The 19,579-nt window shown below is 38.8% G+C and overlaps 1 protein-coding gene across 3 annotated transcripts; it reads left to right on the forward strand.

The window, feature by feature from the left end:
• Positions 1-1,439: 1,439 nt before the first annotated feature.
• Positions 1,440-16,865, forward strand: cdhr5b (cadherin-related family member 5b). Of its 3 annotated transcripts, none has more exons than XM_046037102.1 (15): positions 1,440-2,016; positions 3,396-3,571; positions 3,685-3,741; positions 3,890-3,979; positions 4,859-4,945; positions 5,145-5,246; positions 6,619-6,804; positions 7,401-7,491; positions 7,599-7,696; positions 9,155-9,358; positions 10,309-10,419; positions 10,512-10,578; positions 12,026-12,304; positions 14,101-14,255; positions 15,554-16,865. In XM_046037102.1, the coding sequence occupies exons 1-15, from the start codon at positions 1,926-1,928 to the stop codon at positions 16,106-16,108; spliced, it is 2,349 nt and encodes a 782-aa protein (XP_045893058.1). In that variant the 5' UTR covers positions 1,440-1,925; the 3' UTR covers positions 16,109-16,865. The 3 variants fall into 3 exon arrangements, with proteins under 3 accessions (XP_045893058.1, XP_045893060.1, XP_045893061.1); XM_046037104.1 differs by having other exon boundaries at positions 12,026-12,142; XM_046037105.1 differs by lacking the exon at positions 12,026-12,304.
• The last annotated feature ends 2,714 nt before the right edge of the window (positions 16,866-19,579 follow it).

A 19,579-nucleotide genomic window follows, 5' to 3' on the forward strand; every position in this document is an offset into this window, starting at 1 on the left:
GATTTTTTTGTTTCTCTCACAATAGCTTAAGCAAAACCAAATTTGTGTATCAAAATCAGATCACACTGTGGCAGAATTAAGATTAGGATGGCGTGTATTAATACCAGGTGTAAATACAGTAACACATAATATCCAGATATAGATCACATGCTATACCAGATGGAAATGGGACCATTGTGAATACAAGAGACAATGTAATACAACAGCTAATATATGACTATCTATGGTACATATGCACACCATGGGATTTGAAGAGACATTTCCAAACATTTTCCTATATAATCAATTGTTGTATTTGAAAATAAAAGCTCTACCTGTTTCTCTACATGGTGAGGTGAAAGACAGGTCTGCTCGATCTCACCTTTTCAAAAAATGGACACATGTATGTGCCCCTCTTTTGCTTCTGGCTGTGATGAATGCCGGTCTGAATGATGATTAAATAAGCAATATAATTCTACACTATAACTGTCAAAGACGCATCAAAATGTCTTTATATGCAGATGATGGTTTAGTATTTTTCATAAATCTTGTAACCGAAACACTTCAAGCCTCTGTGATATCAGGTTACAAAATTAACTGAAGGGTCTAGACTGCAGCAATTATGAATATGAAAATCCCAACAGTGTAGAATTTCACATACCTAGGAAGTAGTTTTTTTTCATCACAACATAAATTTAGAACTCAAAATGATTAGTGATTAGTATGAATCAACAAAAAATTTAAGTTGAGTTAATTATATTAGTCTAGAGTACATTTTTTGTAACTTTAATTAAGAGAGTTGTTCAACGGGATGCAAAGCTGATGTTAGAAGGACAAACACTTTACTAATGTTCTGAATAAAGCTCTTTATATGCAGCTGATTTCATATTTATCTGTTTGATACGGTATGTAGGCCACTCTAGACAACGCCATGGCGCTTTTCAGAAGTGTCTCACGCTGCAGGCTCACTGCACAGAAACGGACTGGTGACAAAATCCATACTCATTGATTGTCTCTTGGAAGCATGCAATTCACTGCACAAATCATGCTGAGATACCTGGTGTAACAGAGCATTCAGTCAATTTTCAACTCTCTCGATTTTGTAGTGATCATTAACATCACATCATAAACAGTGGCACCAGGCCAGAAATGAACCAGTCAGAGGATTTGTGACCCAATAGAGTGAAGTGGAAATCTCAAGTCAATAAAATTGGGCAGGCAAAATAGTCTCGCTTCTGAAACGCTCCCGGTAGAGTATGAAGCCGCGCGGAGGATGGAACAAACCCAACGTCGCAGAGCCACGAAGGAACAGCCTAAAAGCTGGAGAGCTCTCACATAACTAAGGTTACAGTGTAACCACACACATAGTGGTTTGAGTGGAACATTTTGATATGTTAAAGCAGTACTGGGAACCGTAGAAGTAATTTTGATATCAACATTTTGGATACATCTGCGTGGGTTTTGTCCAGTTGCTCTGGCTTCCTCCCACAGTCCAAAAACATGCAGGTTAACTTGTGACTCTAAATTTCCCGAAGGTATTAATGTCAGCTGAAATATCTGTGTCAGACATGTGATGAACTAGCGACCTGTCAAGGGTTTATGTTAATGTTACCCAACGAAGATTAAAATCAAGGGGCAATGTTAATGTTACGTTGGTTACATCATCGTTGTCAACCATAAATGGAAACCAAGACACATGGACGCTTGATAAAGGGAGAGTGGAGGAGAGAATCACAGATGTAATACTTAGATGATCAAAAACTTAATGTTATAATAAGTTTTTTCCACTTATGTATACCTGTAACTATGATATATGCCTGAAGACAATTAGTCACAAAGTAAAGATCATGTTTTTATGATGGGGGAAAGTCCACTGCAGCCATAAAGCTAAGCAGATAAGCGGTGGACTCAGACAGACGAGGATCAGTTCAGCAGGACAAACAGACATGGACGGGATACATCCACATTTCACTGTGAGGACGTACTTTAGTTTTCTTCTTCTGATTCTGCTTCAAACGTCCACTGAGGCCCAGGACAGTGAGTACTAAAAACTGATGGTTCACATGAGGCTTGTTTTGTTTTATCTGACTTATGGTGTCACTTTACAGAAAATAATGCTCTCAATAACAGTGTGCCAACTGGTATATGTGGTACAAACAGACCAGTTTTAACTGCTCACCCTGTGTAAATTTAGATAAACCACTGAAAGAGCTGAAGTGATAGATACAGGAAGTAGTTTGACAGTGAAACAGCACAATGGACATTATGTGTGGAGGCCAGAGAGGGGAGACATTTACCGTAAGTGCTGTAGTTCAATTATTTTTTCATTTTCGGATTATTTATGTTATCAGTTGATCTATGGATAATTTTGTTGAAAAAATATCAATAAATGGAAGAGGCCTTTATTAACCAGTCCAAGTCTGACCTGTTAATAAAAGATTTACAGACCCAAAGGCTAATCAAATATGCTCCTATGCTGGCTTGCTGGGCAGTACAGGCAAAAGCTGTCAACCACCTAAGATAAAAACTACTATAAATAAATCCATAAAATCACAGTGACGCCTTCAGACTGCGGTAGCAGAAGAACCCTCCATGATTCAATGGATTATGTAATATGTCCTGCTGATATGGCAGAGCGTCACACTCAGAGCTCTTCAAAATATATGAACTTGTTTATGTGTATTTGATGTCACTGAATAATGGAGCAGAACTGCCAAATTTAGATTTTATTTACTAATATTTACTCTGTAGTTTGCAGAACTAAAACCAGCACCGGTCTTGTGTTGAAGTATTTTTCCTACCTGTGTTTCCTGTACCATTCCCCTCTGTGACTGGCTTAGACATTGAATAGTTCTTGGGAATATGGTGAGGTTGAGTTGAGGTTAAGCATTTGGACTCAAACACCAAGTCATTGACAAACAGCGCTATCCATCGACATTTCAACATGAAAATAAGCTTTAAAATGCAGATACGAGAAAGGGTAAAAAAACAAACATTCAGCTGAACACCTGAAAAGTTATGAGTTTCTTTTACAAACAACCAGGTGGTGTCAGTGGTAATCCCCATCTCGAGTGAACGCAGCATAACACCACACTCTATATGTAACTTACTTGTATGGTGCATCCAGTTATAACGTAATTTTCCCACTCTGGTCAAACTAATACTACACTTAAATGTACACATGGCATGACGCAACAGTCTGCAGGCTTTTATTTCTAATTTCCCCTGTTTCATTAAGTACATTTGTTTATGTTTTTGGGCCTCTGAGTGTATAGAACTCAGGTTAGCTCTCTGATATGTATGACATGATATCTATGTTCCAATTTGACTTTGGAGAAGAAAGAACAAACTGGATTTACTAAACGTTGCCACGTCTCTTTAATTGTGACACCTGTGTTCTTCTTCTCCCCCAACAGTCTGTTCTGCTCCTATAGCTGTGGAATTTGCAGAAAACAACAGGGTGGGTGATGTTGTGGTGACAATCACTGTCCAACCAGGGGTGACCCTCGAGTTCAAATCTCCCCCAGACCCCGACAACCCATTTATTCTTGAAGGAAACACGCTGATAGCTGCAAAGGTGTTGGACCATGAGGTACAGTAGGTCATGACTGATGTTACCAACCAGATACAAACCAACATCTCTGTTCAGATACTAATCTGTGGAAAAACATGACTGTTGAGCAATGAAGTTTATTTTGTTTGCAGACCATAAAAAGTTATGGAGCCCAGATCATCTGCACTGACAAAGCCATAGGCCTCCAGGTAAAACTGTCTACATATAGTATTTTTAATATTTTCATATAACATTTACAAGTTGTAGTAAATACGCAAAAATATTTAGAATAAACAATAAAATAAAATCAATAGCTTAGAAGTATTTTTTAACTAAAGGTTGTGTCTATGTTTCCAGTTGGGCATCAACATTGTTGTACTTGTGACCAATGTGAATGATAATCTTCCAGTCTTTGATCAGGAAGCCTACAATGTCAATGTCAATGAGGTAAGAGTCTGATAAATACATTTGACTAAACATAAGGTTTTTTGTTTGTCTTTTGACCTGACCAATGACAAAATGTTGTTTTACTGAATGAAATTTGCTCCAGTGTTAATAAATTTCTCTGAATTCATTTATTTGCAACCTTATCTTCTGTTTTAATTGCAGATACTCTGTTTATTGTTTTTGTAGCTAAAGTGCACTACATGAAGCATGTAGACACCATGTTTATATATTTTAATGTCCTTTTTTGATCTGTAGCTGATTTTCATGGTTTGCTTCCACTGAAAGAAAATCTGACTGTGACAGAATCCATTTATATATCAGACTCAAGTGTGCTTCCATCTTCAACAGCCAACGTCCCCATACACAAAGCTCCATAAAGACACGAGCTGTGTCTCAAATCGGACACTTCCATTAGTATACTTCCATGTAGTACACTGTGTGCACTATGTACTTGCGTTTTATGTGAATTTCAACAGGGTTGTGTTGTCAAACACGGCTGTGCACAGAGCCCTGATCACAACCACATCCATCACATTTGGGATGAACTGGAACTGTGACCATACTAAAGCTCTTGTGACTGAACACAAGCAAATCCCTGCAGCCAGTTTCCAAAGTCTGGTGTAATAACATAAACCAGACGAGTGGACAGTGTTATAGCAGCTGGTTAATGCCCATGGCTGTGGAAATACTTTTGGCCATGTCAAGTCTGAATAGGAACGCTATGGTATAGGTTTTATTTAGGTTTGCTGATCATGTAAGAGTCAGAAACATGCTGTTGTGGCTGCTAATTGAGGGTTGCTTCAGGTTTATTGAAATGTTGAAAACTGTGTTTCATGTTAATTTTTTATCACACTGACTGTTTGTACCATTTTGTCCCAGATGTCTTCTGTAGACACAAGTGTGGGCCACTTCCCTGCCACAGACTTAGACGAGCAACAGATCTTCTATACACTGACATCTGAATCTGTGAGACATTATGTTCATTTTTCTTTTTTCTCTCAGAAGTTTAGATAAATCCTCTTGCTGTTTGTCTTTCTTAGAGCCAGATGAGATATATGTTTAATTTCTAGTACAGAGATACTGTAGGTCCAGGACAGGAAACAGGGGGAAACTACAGGTGGAGGCAGATCTAAACAGCTTTTATTGTCCTGTTTGATTTCTGCAGAACGGCTTTAAACTGAAATCATCTACCATCCCGGATCTCCTTGTTGCAACACCTCTCGACTATGACAAAGTCAAAAATGTCAAACTAATATTATACGCTCAGGTGAGTACTGCTAACTGCTGCTTCTAAACACTGATTTACTTCTTCCAACTCAATGAAATCAAATGTTTCTTTCAGTCTCTGGAGGTCAGGTACGCTCTCTTAAATGTTAATTCAGACAGCAAGTGAACATGGGCTGGCTATGGCTCAGCAGGGTGAACTATCCGTCCACTAATCACAGGGTTCGATCCCTATCTCGTTTTCACATGTCAAAGCGTTCTTGAGCAAGACACTTGCGTGCTGTCTCGCCACCATCTGTGTGTGAATTAGAGGCAAAATGTAACACTTTGGATAAACATGCATATATAAATACATTTCACAGTCCACATGGCTGCTCACACAGTCAACAGTGAACAGATAATACTTCAGTACGGTATGGCATCATGTCATGCTAATGCTAGGTGAGCAGGAAGGAGATTGGTTCTGCTCATACAGCCAGAGTTTATACTGGAGAGTCTGTCTGTTTTATTACTGCAGGATATCCAACGAAGGTTAAAGTCAAGGGCAACTGGACTTGGTTGAAGATACTGGAAGACGTTTCGTCCCTCATCCGAAGGACTTCTTCAGTTCTGACTGACTGGCAGGGAAACTCAGCTATTTAACCTCAGTGGGGTCGTTGGCCCGGGTCATCGATACCGCTGGTTCGTTAGTGTTCCTTGTTGCTGTGATCGTTGGTATCTTCACCTGAGGCCAATAGGTTACGTTTGTTGAGTTTCCTGGGAAGTGATGAAAGGACAGCATTGTAAGTGGGGGATAAGTGGTGGCGTAACCTATTGGCCTCAGGTGAAGATACCAACGATGGTCGTTCAGTCTTGGCCACAGGTAGTCTAAACGACTGTAACGACTGTCGTCACAGAAACAAGGAACACTAACGAACCAGCGGTATCGATGACCCGGGCCAACGACCCCACTGAGGTTAAATAGCTGAGTTTCCCTGCCAGTCAGTCAGAACTGAAGAAGTCCTTTGGATGAGGGACGAAACGTCTTCCAGTATCTTCAACCAAGTCCAGTTGCCCTTGATTTTAACCTTCGTTGGATAACTATGACCTGGATGACTGAGAATCTTCATAGACTTACTGCAGGATAGTTACATAGAAAGAGCCTTTTCCACTAACCTTAGTAACTGTAGACAACAAAGATGGCGACAACTTTAGCTTCAAAATGCTCAGAGGACAAGTTTTGTCAAATTTATATTTGAAATTACTCAAATTTGACTAAAACCTTTTTTGAGAAAAGCCTCTAAAATGTTTGGACGCTACAGAATCTGGACTCTTTGAACAGCTAAACATTGCGAGCCTAGTTTAAGTCCAGCTTGTCAGACCTGGGCTCACTGTCAAACTGTCTGTTTTACTGAAATAATTCTTTTTTTTTTAAGGACACACCTTTGGAACCGCCCAGTAGCGAGGCTTCATTCACCGCCACCGCCACCATTATGGTCACCATCTTAGACGTGGACAACAGACCGCCGTGGTTCCAGCCCTGCACCGAGCACGAGATGGGGGGGGCTGTGATCTGCCAGAGCGCCGGCTACACCAGCAGGGTCGTCCTAAATGAACAAGAGGTGCGACATTTCCGTTGATGTGATAACTCTTTATGAGGAAAGTCCAGCGAGTTCCCTGACTGAAGGTCCAGATAGGCTTGAAACAACCTAATTGGACTGTCGTGTGGTCTAACCAAGTCAGTTACTATCTGAATATAAACATTGGAAGGCGGGGTGAAAAGCCTGCCATCAGGCTAGACTTGATGTCCTGACATGGGGATAACAGTGTACACTTTCAGACAGTCTGTCCTCAAAGACATTCTTGATGTTACACTTGGCTGAACATACGAAAAGAGACAGAAGCAGTTTTGTGAAGAATGAAAAATGAGAGCTAGAGAGACCCTCTCTCTAGCTCTCATTTTTCAAGACAGACAGAGAAGTTTTAGACAGAAATTATCAGATGCAGCCAATTCTACCATCAGAAAGGTTTCAGATGATTTCAGACAATAAAGACCTCAGCATGCTTCAATCTGACAAGCACTTTCCTTGTCAGATTGAGGCAGGCTGAGGTCTTAATACAGCCTCTAAAGTCTGTTCTCCACTGTGCTCATGCTAAAGGACGACTTTCACCGCTGTGCTAGACACATGATGATGATCAGAGTGTTTCTCCTCTGCAGACCGGAGTGTTACCACTGAAACCTGCACCACTTTACGCCATTGACGGGGACTCTGGGATAAATGAGGAGATAATGTACTCCTTCCTGAGCGGTAATTATAATTAACAGTGGTTTGTTTTTCAGTCTGACGTCTTTGTCTACAGGAACAAGTTGTTGATTATTGGCAGGTAGAAGCAGCTCACTATGTCTGTGTTTTAGGAGATGGTGATGGTCTGTTTAAGATCAACCCGAACTCCGGGAACATCAGCATGCTGAAGCCGGCCGACGTGTTGGGGACGATCAGTCTGACAGTGCTCGTAAAGACAAAACATTCACTTTCTTTTATCCAGTTTGTTCAAACAATGGTACCTTTGTGTCTCTGTTACTTCTTCATCTGAGTTGTTGCCTAATGCTGCAACCAAATGCTTCTTTGGGTTTGTACTAGTGAAATTAAAGAAACATGTTGTTACATGTATCCTGGACAAACAAACGTGTAGCTTGGTTTTAACTCCTGGAACATCTTTTCACCAGGGCCAAAGCTACCACTGAGGAATCAAACGGTTTATAAACGCGTGAAAAGGAATTTACATTCTACTATGAAACACATGTGGTGTTTTTTAAAGTCTGATCTAATATATTGACTGAATCTCTTCAAGTCCAACTAGAATTAAATATCCTTTTTAGTCTTCTACAGGCTACATGTCTGCTCTGTAAATCACATGACCTGTTCTCCTTTGAGAAAAAAACTGAAACCAAAAGGGGGAAATTGATATTGTTCAAATATAAAATGTTTTATTTCTTAACACACAAACATAAAAGGAGCATTTCTGAATTTTCCCTAAAGACCATTTTTTCCTCATTTAATAACACATAATTATTAAGACTGCAGCTAACAATTACATTCATTATCAGTTCATCTGTCAATTATTTTCTTAACTAATCGATGAATCATTTAGGCCATAAAATGCCCTAAAAATAAAAATAATAAGTTTGCAAAGCCCAAGTTGATATCTTCAGATTTCTTTGTCCGATCAACTGTCCAAAACCAAACATAAATATTTTAATATCGAGACTATGAAAACCAGAGGAGATGACTTAAATGATTATCTGATTATGCAAAATAGTAAAACATGTTGACATTATTTTTGATTGCAAAAAGGGACAACTAAATGTGATTTCACTCTGACTTTGATTCACTAACAAAGACCACGCCTGCGAAGATGTACATTTAAGATGGTTTATTGCTTATAATGGAGCTGAGATGGGATTGTACGAAAAGAACGGATCGAGTGCCCGGAGGGTGGGCTGAGGGATGCAGGGATAAGGGAGAGGGTCGAGGTGTGATGGATGAAGGGTTGAGGGGAAGACAGGTGAGGGATGAAGGGGTGGAGTCGGATCCGTGCTGATGGATACGGGAGTGAAGAGCAGACCGGTGAGAAGGTGTGCGTGAACCGGTGGCGTCGAGACTGCAGTGGAATTTAGGCTTTAGTCGGCGGACGTGCATCAAATTAACAAAACATCTAATTGAATGGTTAAATCATTACATAAACTGTAGAATGCTGTAAAAAGTTATTTACAAATACACTGAGCTTGGTTGGTGGATAGTCTTCAGTGAAGTTCTGCTGGGGGAACTTGGATATCTGATTTAAGTATTTCTAACTGTTACATTCCTGCTTTTCACCTGCAAATCACCAAACCTGAGCTTTCTGTGGTTAGAAACCTGTGTCTGTTTTTATGAGTGAGAATCTTCCATCAGGCATGTTTTTCTCTTCCAGGCTGCTCAGAAGATGAACAGTTATCAGTTCGCCACCACCACCGTCACAGTCAATGTTCAGGTGAAGAGTCTCCACCCTCCACAGTTTCAGAGGCCTCAGTACGAAGGCATCATCACTAAAGTGGGCGCCATGGCAGTGGATACAAAGAACAAGGACCAGCCGCTGCGTATCATCGCCACAGATGATGACTATGCTGCTACTGAGGTAAAACACTGGTTCCAGACTCTGTACACTTTAATTCAGTCAATTCTACTTGAAATGTTACTCCAAAAAGTTTTTTTGGGATGTGACGCAAAGGATAAGATACATGCCTTTGGTGTGAGAGACCCGGGTTCAATCCTCCACTGTGTCCCTGAGCAAGACACTTAGCCCCTAGTTGTTCCAGAGGTGTGCGACCTCTGACATGTATAGCAGTTGTAAGTCGCTTTGGATAAAAGCGTCACCTAAATGAATAAATGTAAATGTAAATGTTATGGCCGGTCAGGCAAACAATTATGTCTTGCGATCAATAATCTGTGTCATTATGTAAAAAACGTTAACATCTCATCGTCTTTTGAGTTAAACCAAACTCTATTCAAAAAGCAGGTGCTTTATGGCAGAGCCATCTTTTTTTCACAGTTAAAAAAAAAATTAAACCATCTATATAATATTGACATAAAATAATTTGCATATTTTTCGGAAATTCAGTCAATTAGAATTATTTTTGTACTTTTATCAGTAACAAAAACATCAGCTACAGTAAGCACAGTAGGTCAAAGATAAAGTAGGAAGTCTGAACTGTGATGGATGTTTACACTGGACACTTGGACACAACTGGATAAAAGATTCACTTTTTACTCTTACAAATAAGTTCGGCGAACAGAGGCTCTGAATACATTTACTAATATTAAACATTTAGGGTTTAAAAATGCCTTATTATTAAGTGTGTTTTATAATGGCAGCAAATTTGAGATGTGGGCGTTGATTCAGAGGGTTGGTTCCAGACTACTTTGCATAGTGTCTTTAACATGCACCTAACTTCAGCTAACTGCACGGGCTGATGCAGCTACAGTTTCACTGAATATTCACTGTATCTGTTTTGTGTGTTTGATAAGTGAGTGAGTTTTCTGTCTACTTGATATGCAGCATTAACCTTTTCATGTCTGTTCAAACAGGGTCTAAATCCCCACATCACTTACTCCATTAGCAGGAGCAGTGATTTCTCCATCATTGACGGCTATATATTCATGACAAAGGATGTCTCACAGGGAACAGTATATCTGCAAGTGAGTTTGCAAATCCAGTAAAATTTTAAGTGACTGATTGATTAAGAGTTAATTTTCTTACCAAGCACTCAACTTCATCTTCACACTTCCAGGTGGTGGCAACAGACAAGTCTAACGATGAATCAGCTACAGCCCAGCTCTCAGTGGAGGTGACATCAGGTAGGAATAAAACCTTCACATGAGGGTTCTCCTAAAAATGAAAGGTAGTCTACAAATAAATTCTGGCTCCTCTTCATATATGGCTCAATGCAGCATTAACCTCCAATGTATAACCATCAAATACATGCAAACATGAGTGCCAGAATGAAAGCAAATTAGCTGCTGACTTCCCCAGACCAAAAGATACCTGCCTTTTAGATTTAATCAATTTAAAGGTCCATAATTGGTCCTTTTCCATCACAGAACGTTTCCAGGAACCTTTTTATGAATTCAGGCAATTTTCCGGCATTTCAACTAGAGGCACCAGGGTGTAAAGTTACTAGTAGTAGTCTTGTTGGGACTGTTTCATCCATTGCGTGGGAGACAGAGATAATAAATATACCTTGACCTAGACCATACTTTTTATGCAGTCTTGGTGCAGCTGTTTTGATAGGCAGCATTCTCATCAGCTTAAGTGAATTGTAAGAGAATGTAGGAGGCTGAAGCTGTATGATTCCACTTCATAAACGTATACAGACAAGAAAATAGAAAAACTAAAGGGAACATGTGAAGTTCCTGCTAAGATTTAAGATCAATCCAGGAGCCTCATTTATCAACCATTTGAATGCACATTTTTTGCATAAACAATAAGTGCTAACATTTCCAAATGGCATCCGGTAACTACAACCAAGCACACAAGAAGCTCTCCGGAGTGCGCTCTCTGGATTGCTGAAGGGCCGCTGGCTGAGGTGTACTGCCCTCATCATGTGGCACTTATTACTTAACTGTTCGCTGCAATCCTTTTTTTGGAAATCGCTGTTAGTTTACTTTCTTTTAAACATCTGCTAAACTTCTAACAACGCCATGCTGTGTCCTTTCTTTTCTGTGATAGTCCGTCTATAAATGTGCCAAATATTATTTGGTTTTGTGCTACTACATCAGTTACTACCTCCCCATCATTGTCAGTAAAGTGTCTCTTCTTGATCCTTAAGTTATTTAAAATAAAAAGTTGAAGACCTGCGCACTATCAGTACAAAGTTCATTAGATACACAACTGTTTCTTCTGTTGTGTCTTGAACTTTTCTCTGGCATATACATAGTTGATATGTAGTGTTTTATAAAATGTGTACAGCTCTACAGTGTGTGGTATTTATTGATAGCACGCAGCTGTGTGCGCACACATTTGATAAATACCAATTTTCTAACTGTCCTTTCTCACAAGTGTAAAACTCTTTCAACGCACAGCTTGATAAATGAGGATACAGGAACTCCTTTGGCTAGCTAGAGCACATGTCTGTACTATTGACTGTTTGTAGCCAGTTATAACAAAACCCTCTAGCAGTCAGGTTAGTGGAAATAAATCGACGTGGAAATTCACTTTGCGTCCACTCTGAAGCACCTTTGCGGGTCGGAGAAAAAAGGGACATGAGGTCAAACCATTAAGCTTCAAAGTTTGCTCTCCTCCCAGGTCTCACCACCACCAGTTTGCCTCTGAGCACTACAGACATTATGACCACGACATCCATAGGGGAAGCTACCACCAACAGCAAGACTACTGAAGATATCGTATCCACAACCAGCCACAGTACGTCCACTGACAGCAGCATCTCAACTACCATCCACAGCACAACCATCATCTCCACCACTATCTCCAGTATGTCCACTGAAGGCAGTTTTTCAACCACTAATCCCAGTTTGACCAGTGAAGAAAGCATCACAACAGCTACCACAGCTCACCTTCCCACAGGTGGTCAATGTTTTCTCTCAGTAGCTTCAGTCATAGGAAATTTGACCATTGAGGGAAATTAAGCTAACATAAGAGTGATCCTTCCATGGTAATAAAAAATACAATACAATACACTTATTAAAAAGTGAAGCAGAGGTCATCTGGGAGCCAGAGCCCACTTCTAAGTTCCAGGAAAGGTAGAGTTCACAATGTGTTCAAGAGCTGCCTGACCAGAAAAGGTGTCTTGTTGTTGACATTCAAAGCGACCAACCACAGAGCTCGGCTTTGTCGTGCAGTGACGGTAGTCAGGTCTGAAAGAGTGTAACCAGATATATATATTGTCTTATATATATCATCATCGAGCTCAATGCTAAGCTAGCTCAAGGTTCTTGAGTACTATAAAAAAACAAAACCCCTCAAAATGTTGACTGTGATATTTTTGCCTAATTAATCTGACTTTATGAAGCCACTGAGCACTATATGAAACCAAGTCTTGCCTTGCAAAACCTTCGTAATTTAGCTCTACACCAAAGCAACTGGCTTTCCTTAGGAACTCAGTCCTGGGTCCCCCTGTGTTCTCAATTCATACTTATACTGAGATTTATAGTGCTATTATTATTTGTACATGTGATGTTTAAATCACAAATAGCTGTTGCAAATGCAGCTGTTTTCTTTATTCGAAAAGACATTTACAAACTGTACAGTACAAGTAAATTAGGTATCTAAAGTTAAAGCAGGTGATGATTCCTCTGGAAGTCATTCTGCAAAATCTAATAGTTGAAGACTTCTAACATTGACGTTAGCTTGTTAGCTTCAGCTTTACTTAGCAACTGGACTGTTAACTTTGTTCTTGGTTAGCTTGACTGTACCTGTCTCTTTAGTTAGCTACTAGTTTTGATGTTGGTTATACCTTTGGTCAGCCTATATATAGCCTGCCTACGGCTTAATTACATAGACCATAAGCTTAAACGATATTATCATGATTGTAGCTGCAATCAAAGGCAACTCATGCATTTCTGTTAAATATGGTTCACAATTAAAATATAAATATATATGAGGTTAAAAATCATATGATTGAAATATTTCATGGTCAATAAATAATAATTTCATGATTATTTCTTTTGTTAAAACTGTGAGAAAAAGGGTGGAACTTGTTTTTTTGTTCCGTGCGGAAATGATAATTTGTTGCTACAAGGACGCTGTATGGGTACACTCGCTAAGATCTAGATGAGAGAAACGTGCTGCAGTTTTCTCAAGAGCCATGGAAGATTGTTAAGATTATCCATAAGTTTGTCGTCGTGGATTGAAGACTAATAACCTAAGTTTACCCTCTCGGGTTCATGTGGCCAATGAGTTCTGACGGCAATTTGGAGATGCAAGTGAACACGTAAAGACATGCCCGTCATCGAATAAATGTGCCCGTGAAAACCCAGGAATGACTTGAGCCTTTATTAAAACTCGAGAGGAGTAACAATGATACTTCATATAATTGCGATTTTATACATATTGCGATGAACTGGAATTTATTATATCTTTTTTCCAACTTTAAATTGTATCCCCAAAGGAAAGCTCTTTTTCTAGTGGACTGAAAAAGCAATTGATTTTATTATTATAGTACCAAAAAAGTAAAATTCTCATGTGCAATTTATATAATAAAAGATATGATACTTGGCTTCCGTGTATCTGTACAGTATTGCCACAGAAAATATCGCGATACTTTGCTGTATCGATTTTTAGTTAGTTGAGTTAGTTTCAGAGATGTTTTTTGGTGACATTTCCATTTAGTGACCTTTGTCCTGCAATGATCATACCGTCAGGTGGCTACGGGCCAACGGAGATGGCAGCGGTCGGTGCGACCCTGGGTGTCCTGCTGTTCATCTGTCTGGTGGTCATCGGGGTGCTCGCCTTTCGTTTTCGGAGGGAGAAAGCAGACTGGAGGAAGATCTATGACGCCAGCATGTTCCAAAGCTCTGTAAGTTCAAAGTTTAAAAGGTTGATAAAGTTCTCTGAGTGAGGGCAAGTTCAGGAAGTATAAAAACGTCTTCCAACCATCCAGACCAAGCGGCAACCTCGGGTACTAAAAAGTGTAGTGCCTTAAACCTGCAATCTTTCTAACGGCCAGCAGGGGGGCGACTCTATTGGTTGCAAAAGAAAACAGTCTATGACAAAATTACCCTACTTCTCGCTTGATTTATTACCTCATTAAACACTTAACTAATAAGTTTATGGTCTCAATTTCTAGTTTTAAGTCTTCTTCAATACAACATGATGTTCATTTTGTAAATTATGATCCCCATTTAGAGCGAAATAGATGATAGAGCAGGGTATGCTTCAGGGTGTGGCTACCTTGTTATTGACAACTCTACGACAGCAACTTGCCAGTCAGGATCAAGGCGAATCGTATCCACTGCACTGTGTACATTTAACCGGCACTGTTGAAAAACCTTATTTAACAGCACTGCATTTAACTAAGCTGTGAACTTGTTTTTGAGTGCTGTGTTTTTGTCTGAGAACTTTGACCCCTTTCATAGTGTGTTATCAGTTCATGAAAGTTAATTGTAACATTTTGTTTGGATGTTCAGTGGTTAGTTGTACTAAAAGACATTCTCAGGAGTTGGCATCTCTGAGGAAAGTACATTTTGTTTTAAGCCTATTTTTCGCTAGCTAAAATTTGCATCCCAATTATTATCACAGTCAGGTTCCTCCTTCCACTATTTGCACTTCTGGTTAGACGCAAACTGCATTGTGTTGTACTATACTTGTTTAGTGACAATAAAGTTGAATCTAAATAATCTAAAAAGGTGCATTTTGGACGCACCTTGCTAACTAAGCTAGCTAGTTCCACCATCCTCATTTATGGTTCCAAAAAACTAAGATGGCGACAGCCAAAATGCCAAACCCGAAGCATATTTCCATCAGAGTTTCAGTGGATATTCATGGCTCCAAGAGGATAAGTCCTGTTTTGGTTATCTCCATTTCCTCTATGACAATCTTTAGGACAAAATTTCCATTTGTGCTCGAGAAATCTGAATCTAATGAGCAGATTCATGTGTGCAGGGAGTTAAACTCTCAGGTACAATACATCCATGAGTACCTTCTTAAAATGGCACCAAACCTTGGGAGACTTGCTGTCTCAAAGATAAACTCTGGGAACAAACATTCACTGGAGACCATAGTTGGACTAATGCACATAAAGCTTGTGGTTGCCAGCAGGGCTTTAAACTGTTAATATTGTTTTCTTCTCTCTCTGAATGTACCGTCCTTCCACAGCTGGGTCAAGGTTCAGATGGTCATAAGGAGGGCATGCATTACATCAATGATGCCTTCCGGAAAGATGAAGATGGAGACAGCACTGGCTCTGGAGGTCCAGGGGGGGTAAACGTAATGGATGGTGTAGAGCAAAGAAACAAGGCAAGGAATTTTCTGCTCAATGAGGCCATCGTGAAGTCTTCAGCACCACTGCACGCCCTCCTGAGTGACGACACCAGCCAGGCGGGCTCGGATAAGGCCGACGACGAGAAGGAGGTGAAACCCATCCTGACCAAGGAGAGACGCATGGACGAGGGATACAAGTCAGTCTGGTTTAAGGAGGACATCGACCCCAATGCCAAGGAGGAGGTGGTCATTATCCCAGACAACCGAGAGGACGACAGCGAGGCCGAAGAGTCATCCAGCGGCAGAGAGGAGGATGAAGTCGACAACCCACGGATAAAACCCCCGAAGGTTTCCTTTAATGACGTAGATCTGGACAGTGGACTTGGGGTGAAGATGGAGGATCCAGCAGAAGACTCAGATGGTGACGAACCTTTGAACGTTGATCTGTGAGAGGCACAAAAAGGAAAGACACACAAGAGAGTACACATAGCAGGAACCACCCATAATAAAATTTAGTGATCATTTATCAGCATTAAGTCCTGTAACAATCTGCATTATCAGTTCTTTCCAGAGGACCAGGACTGAACACACCTTACGGACAGATTTTTAAAAAGTCTGAAATTAATTTAATTCAAAACTTTAGTAGTAAGTAGTAAGTACATTGAAAATTTTACAGCTTTTATTCTTTATGTAAATACTTCATGTGTCATAATTAATGTAGTGTAACCTGATAAAAGATATCATGTTCATGTATAAAAGGTGTTGAAGGCATTTCTGTGGACTCCTAGTGGTTTGAACATACTATGAAGATACGGTAATAGAAGGTAACTCAGGAGGAATAAGCTTTCACTGTACTTTGACACCAGTTACTTCTGTCGTTTCTCCAAAAATGCAAGTTCTATCTGTATGTTTAGTTTGTCGGCCTTTCCCTCTAGTTTTGTAAGTGTCACACTGCCTGACAGGAAAAACCTATGGCAAAAAAAATATATATATATTTTACCAGAGTTACTGGTATTTTGAGTTAATAATTTACTGGTTGTTCAGTGCTGACAGATCATGTTGTGTACATCTTAAAAAAAGAGAAACTGCAGGTGATAAAAACAGAAACATTTGCATTTACTGTCTGTGATAATAAAACCCTCCCTGCCGATAGTGAAGACTGTAAAACATTATATGACTGAAACCAACTCTGAAAATCAATTAAATAATCTACAGCAGTTAACAGAAACATTTATTGTCACATTTTACTGCTGAAACCGTTCAACTTGGAGCAAAAACTGGTGTAAATAAATGTCTGTTGATGTTTGGCTTGAACCAAAATGAAGACAATATTGTATATGTATAATAAACCCTTAAAATGAGAAATAAGGTGGTTTAAAATTCTTGTCTTTCAATTTTTATGAAGTCAAACAAATAACACCAATTTAATGAGTCGTTAATAATTGTGATGACTGACGTTTGACATTAATTAAAAGGGAGATTACTGTAAACTAAAGTCAGTTTGTCTCCTCATTAAATTTTCATACATTGGCGTTCACACAAAAAGGCAAACTTTCCTTCTGAAACCACAGAGGAGGAATCCAACCTCCAGGTGGTGACACTAACCAGCTGGAGCAAGTACTGCACAAAACAACAGGAGACTGTCACTGTTTGACATTTGATTTTACTTAAATAATAAAAAAAAAAAAAAAAAAGAGATAATCACATTTTAACAACAGAAATCATTTCATTTAAAAAATTACACCCATTTGTACAATGACCCAATTTTATAAAAAACATTAAATTCGAAAAGATTCAACAGGTCGATAGAGAAAAGTTTACAGAGTTAACGTAGACAGGACAGAAACGAAACCCAAGAAACCACAAACAATTAAGAAGAAGATTAGGAGCAAAGACAGGCCGGACACACGTGAAACAAAAAAAGTCTAAATGAGGCAACATGGCGTTAACAACTGTCATAAATATTGCAAAAAAATTTAAACAGCTAAAACTGTGAGGTCTTTAGAAAGAGAAAAGATCCATCAAAACCTCTGAGTCCAAAAAAAGAAACTGGTTTCCTTTATGTGGCGATGTTGCATGTGCAGGTTAGTAAAAAAAAAAAAAAAAATTATTTCCACCAACGTTTCCATTAAAATTAAGTTAATTTGATGCAGTATAAAAACCACAGTAACAGGCCGATGGTGACCGGAAAAAGAATCAACATACATGTTTATGGATGTTCGGATGCCCAAAATAAAACTTAAAGTATAACGACTAATCTTGGTTTAAAATTAAAAGTTTTAAATCCAAGTGCCTCATTTAGATCAGATTGCTAAAGCTAAAGCCCTATCTGGGAAAAAACTTTTAGCCTCTTGGCTTATTGGCTATAACCCTAAAAGATGACTAACCTGTGGTTTTAAAAATAAACTTGCTTTTAAAAAGGTAAATGTGTTAATAGTTTAGCTTTAGCAGATTAGCTTCAAGTTGAGAGAAGTAGATTATTGATTGTGAAAGACAATTACTAACAAACAAAAACAGCGGAGGTTCATTTTGTGCAATGCTTAAAAACATTTATAGGATACAACAGTCTCTTACCACCACATAAAAAACCACATACTGTAAATTAACAGACTGTAAGGCTTAGCTGCTAACTACAATACCGACTCATATAATGAAGTTTACAATTCCCTGAAGACATTTATGTAAATTAATGTGGTTTAAAATTGTTTATCTTCTAATAAAGCCGTTAAAAAGAACTGATTTAAATTTATTCAGAGGATTTTCTGCTCGTCTTTGTCTTATATAATTTTGGCTTCCCAAATCAGCATTATTAGATGAATATTGGAAATAAGCGTTAGTTGCAGCCCCAATTTATAGTTCAGTTTTGGTGATTGTTGACAAAATGTAAATTTTGTCACTACCACTAGTAGTTGTCAAAGTCAGAATTGTTCAAGTCCTTTAAATTTTCCTTTTTAAATTTACCAAGGAAAATGTCATATTTTTGTTTGATAAAAGTGTCTCCTGTGTTCTTTCTTCAGTTTTTAAAAATAATTTTGTATCTTTATTAACGGATATCAATCACTGTCAATTGTCAGAAAACAGTGAAAAGTGTCCAAGGTGACTTCAGTCAAAAAGATATGTAATATGTAGTAAAGATATTCAGTTTATGTGAAACAGAGAAAAGCAGCAAATCCCCAGACTGCAAGGAATGTTTAAAGTTTTTGATTTATAGGTGAATTAAATGATTTTCTGCTTCATTTCAGCACTAACACACTGTTTAGTAAACTTTCCAGCGCAATATGTACCAGTGTAATATACATCTATGGTAGTAAACTAAAAATAACACAACCTGCAGCCAGTCACATGACACAGCTGCATGATGAGCTGCAGGGGAAGCTGTGTTGGGGACCAAATTCGAAAGTACCGCTTCTTCTTACATCTTAAAACACTTATTTACTCTGAGAACAAAAACAGCTGTAGTTTTAAGAAAACTGTTTCCCCGCAGATGTTTCACATTAAAATCCTAACAAGTATAAGGAAGGGATTGTGTCCTTGGAAGACTTTTAATGTGAAGCATCTGTGCAGGAAGTCTTGAGCTTCACAGGGATCAAATTAAAACAAAATAAAAGTAGAAGCAACTGAAAGCGTTTTCAGCGTGGTGGTGAGAATGACACGACTGTTGTTGTACACAATGCAGTTATACTGAATTCAAGTTGATGTTTGGGAGTAAATAAATGAGTAAATAAGTGAGACATTAGAGTACAGATAACCTTACCCTCCTCAATGATTTGACCTGGTCTTTCTGTGATTATTAGATCCATTATTTAAAATCCAGCCATTAACTTAAGAATGTATATTAAAACACTCAAGAGTGATGAAAAGGGATCTGTTTTGTGGCAACTTTCTGTAAAAAACTGTTGAAGAACAATGATCGGTAGTTAG

The sequence above is a fragment of the Micropterus dolomieu genome, linkage group LG22 (genome assembly GCF_021292245.1).
Source record: "Micropterus dolomieu isolate WLL.071019.BEF.003 ecotype Adirondacks linkage group LG22, ASM2129224v1, whole genome shotgun sequence".
NCBI lineage: Eukaryota > Metazoa > Chordata > Actinopteri > Centrarchiformes > Centrarchidae > Micropterus > Micropterus dolomieu.

Excerpts from the sequence above, each read along its gene's own strand:
- cdhr5b (XM_046037102.1), top strand. The coding sequence starts at position 1,926 with ATGGACGGGATACATCCACATTTCACTGTGAGGACGTACTTTAGTTTT. Across the intron at positions 3,742-3,889 it reads ACAAAGCCATAGGCCTCCAG|TTGGGCATCAACATTGTTGT; the intron begins GTAAAACTGTCT and ends CTATGTTTCCAG. Across the intron at positions 9,359-10,308 it reads ATGACTATGCTGCTACTGAG|GGTCTAAATCCCCACATCAC; the intron begins GTAAAACACTGG and ends CTGTTCAAACAG.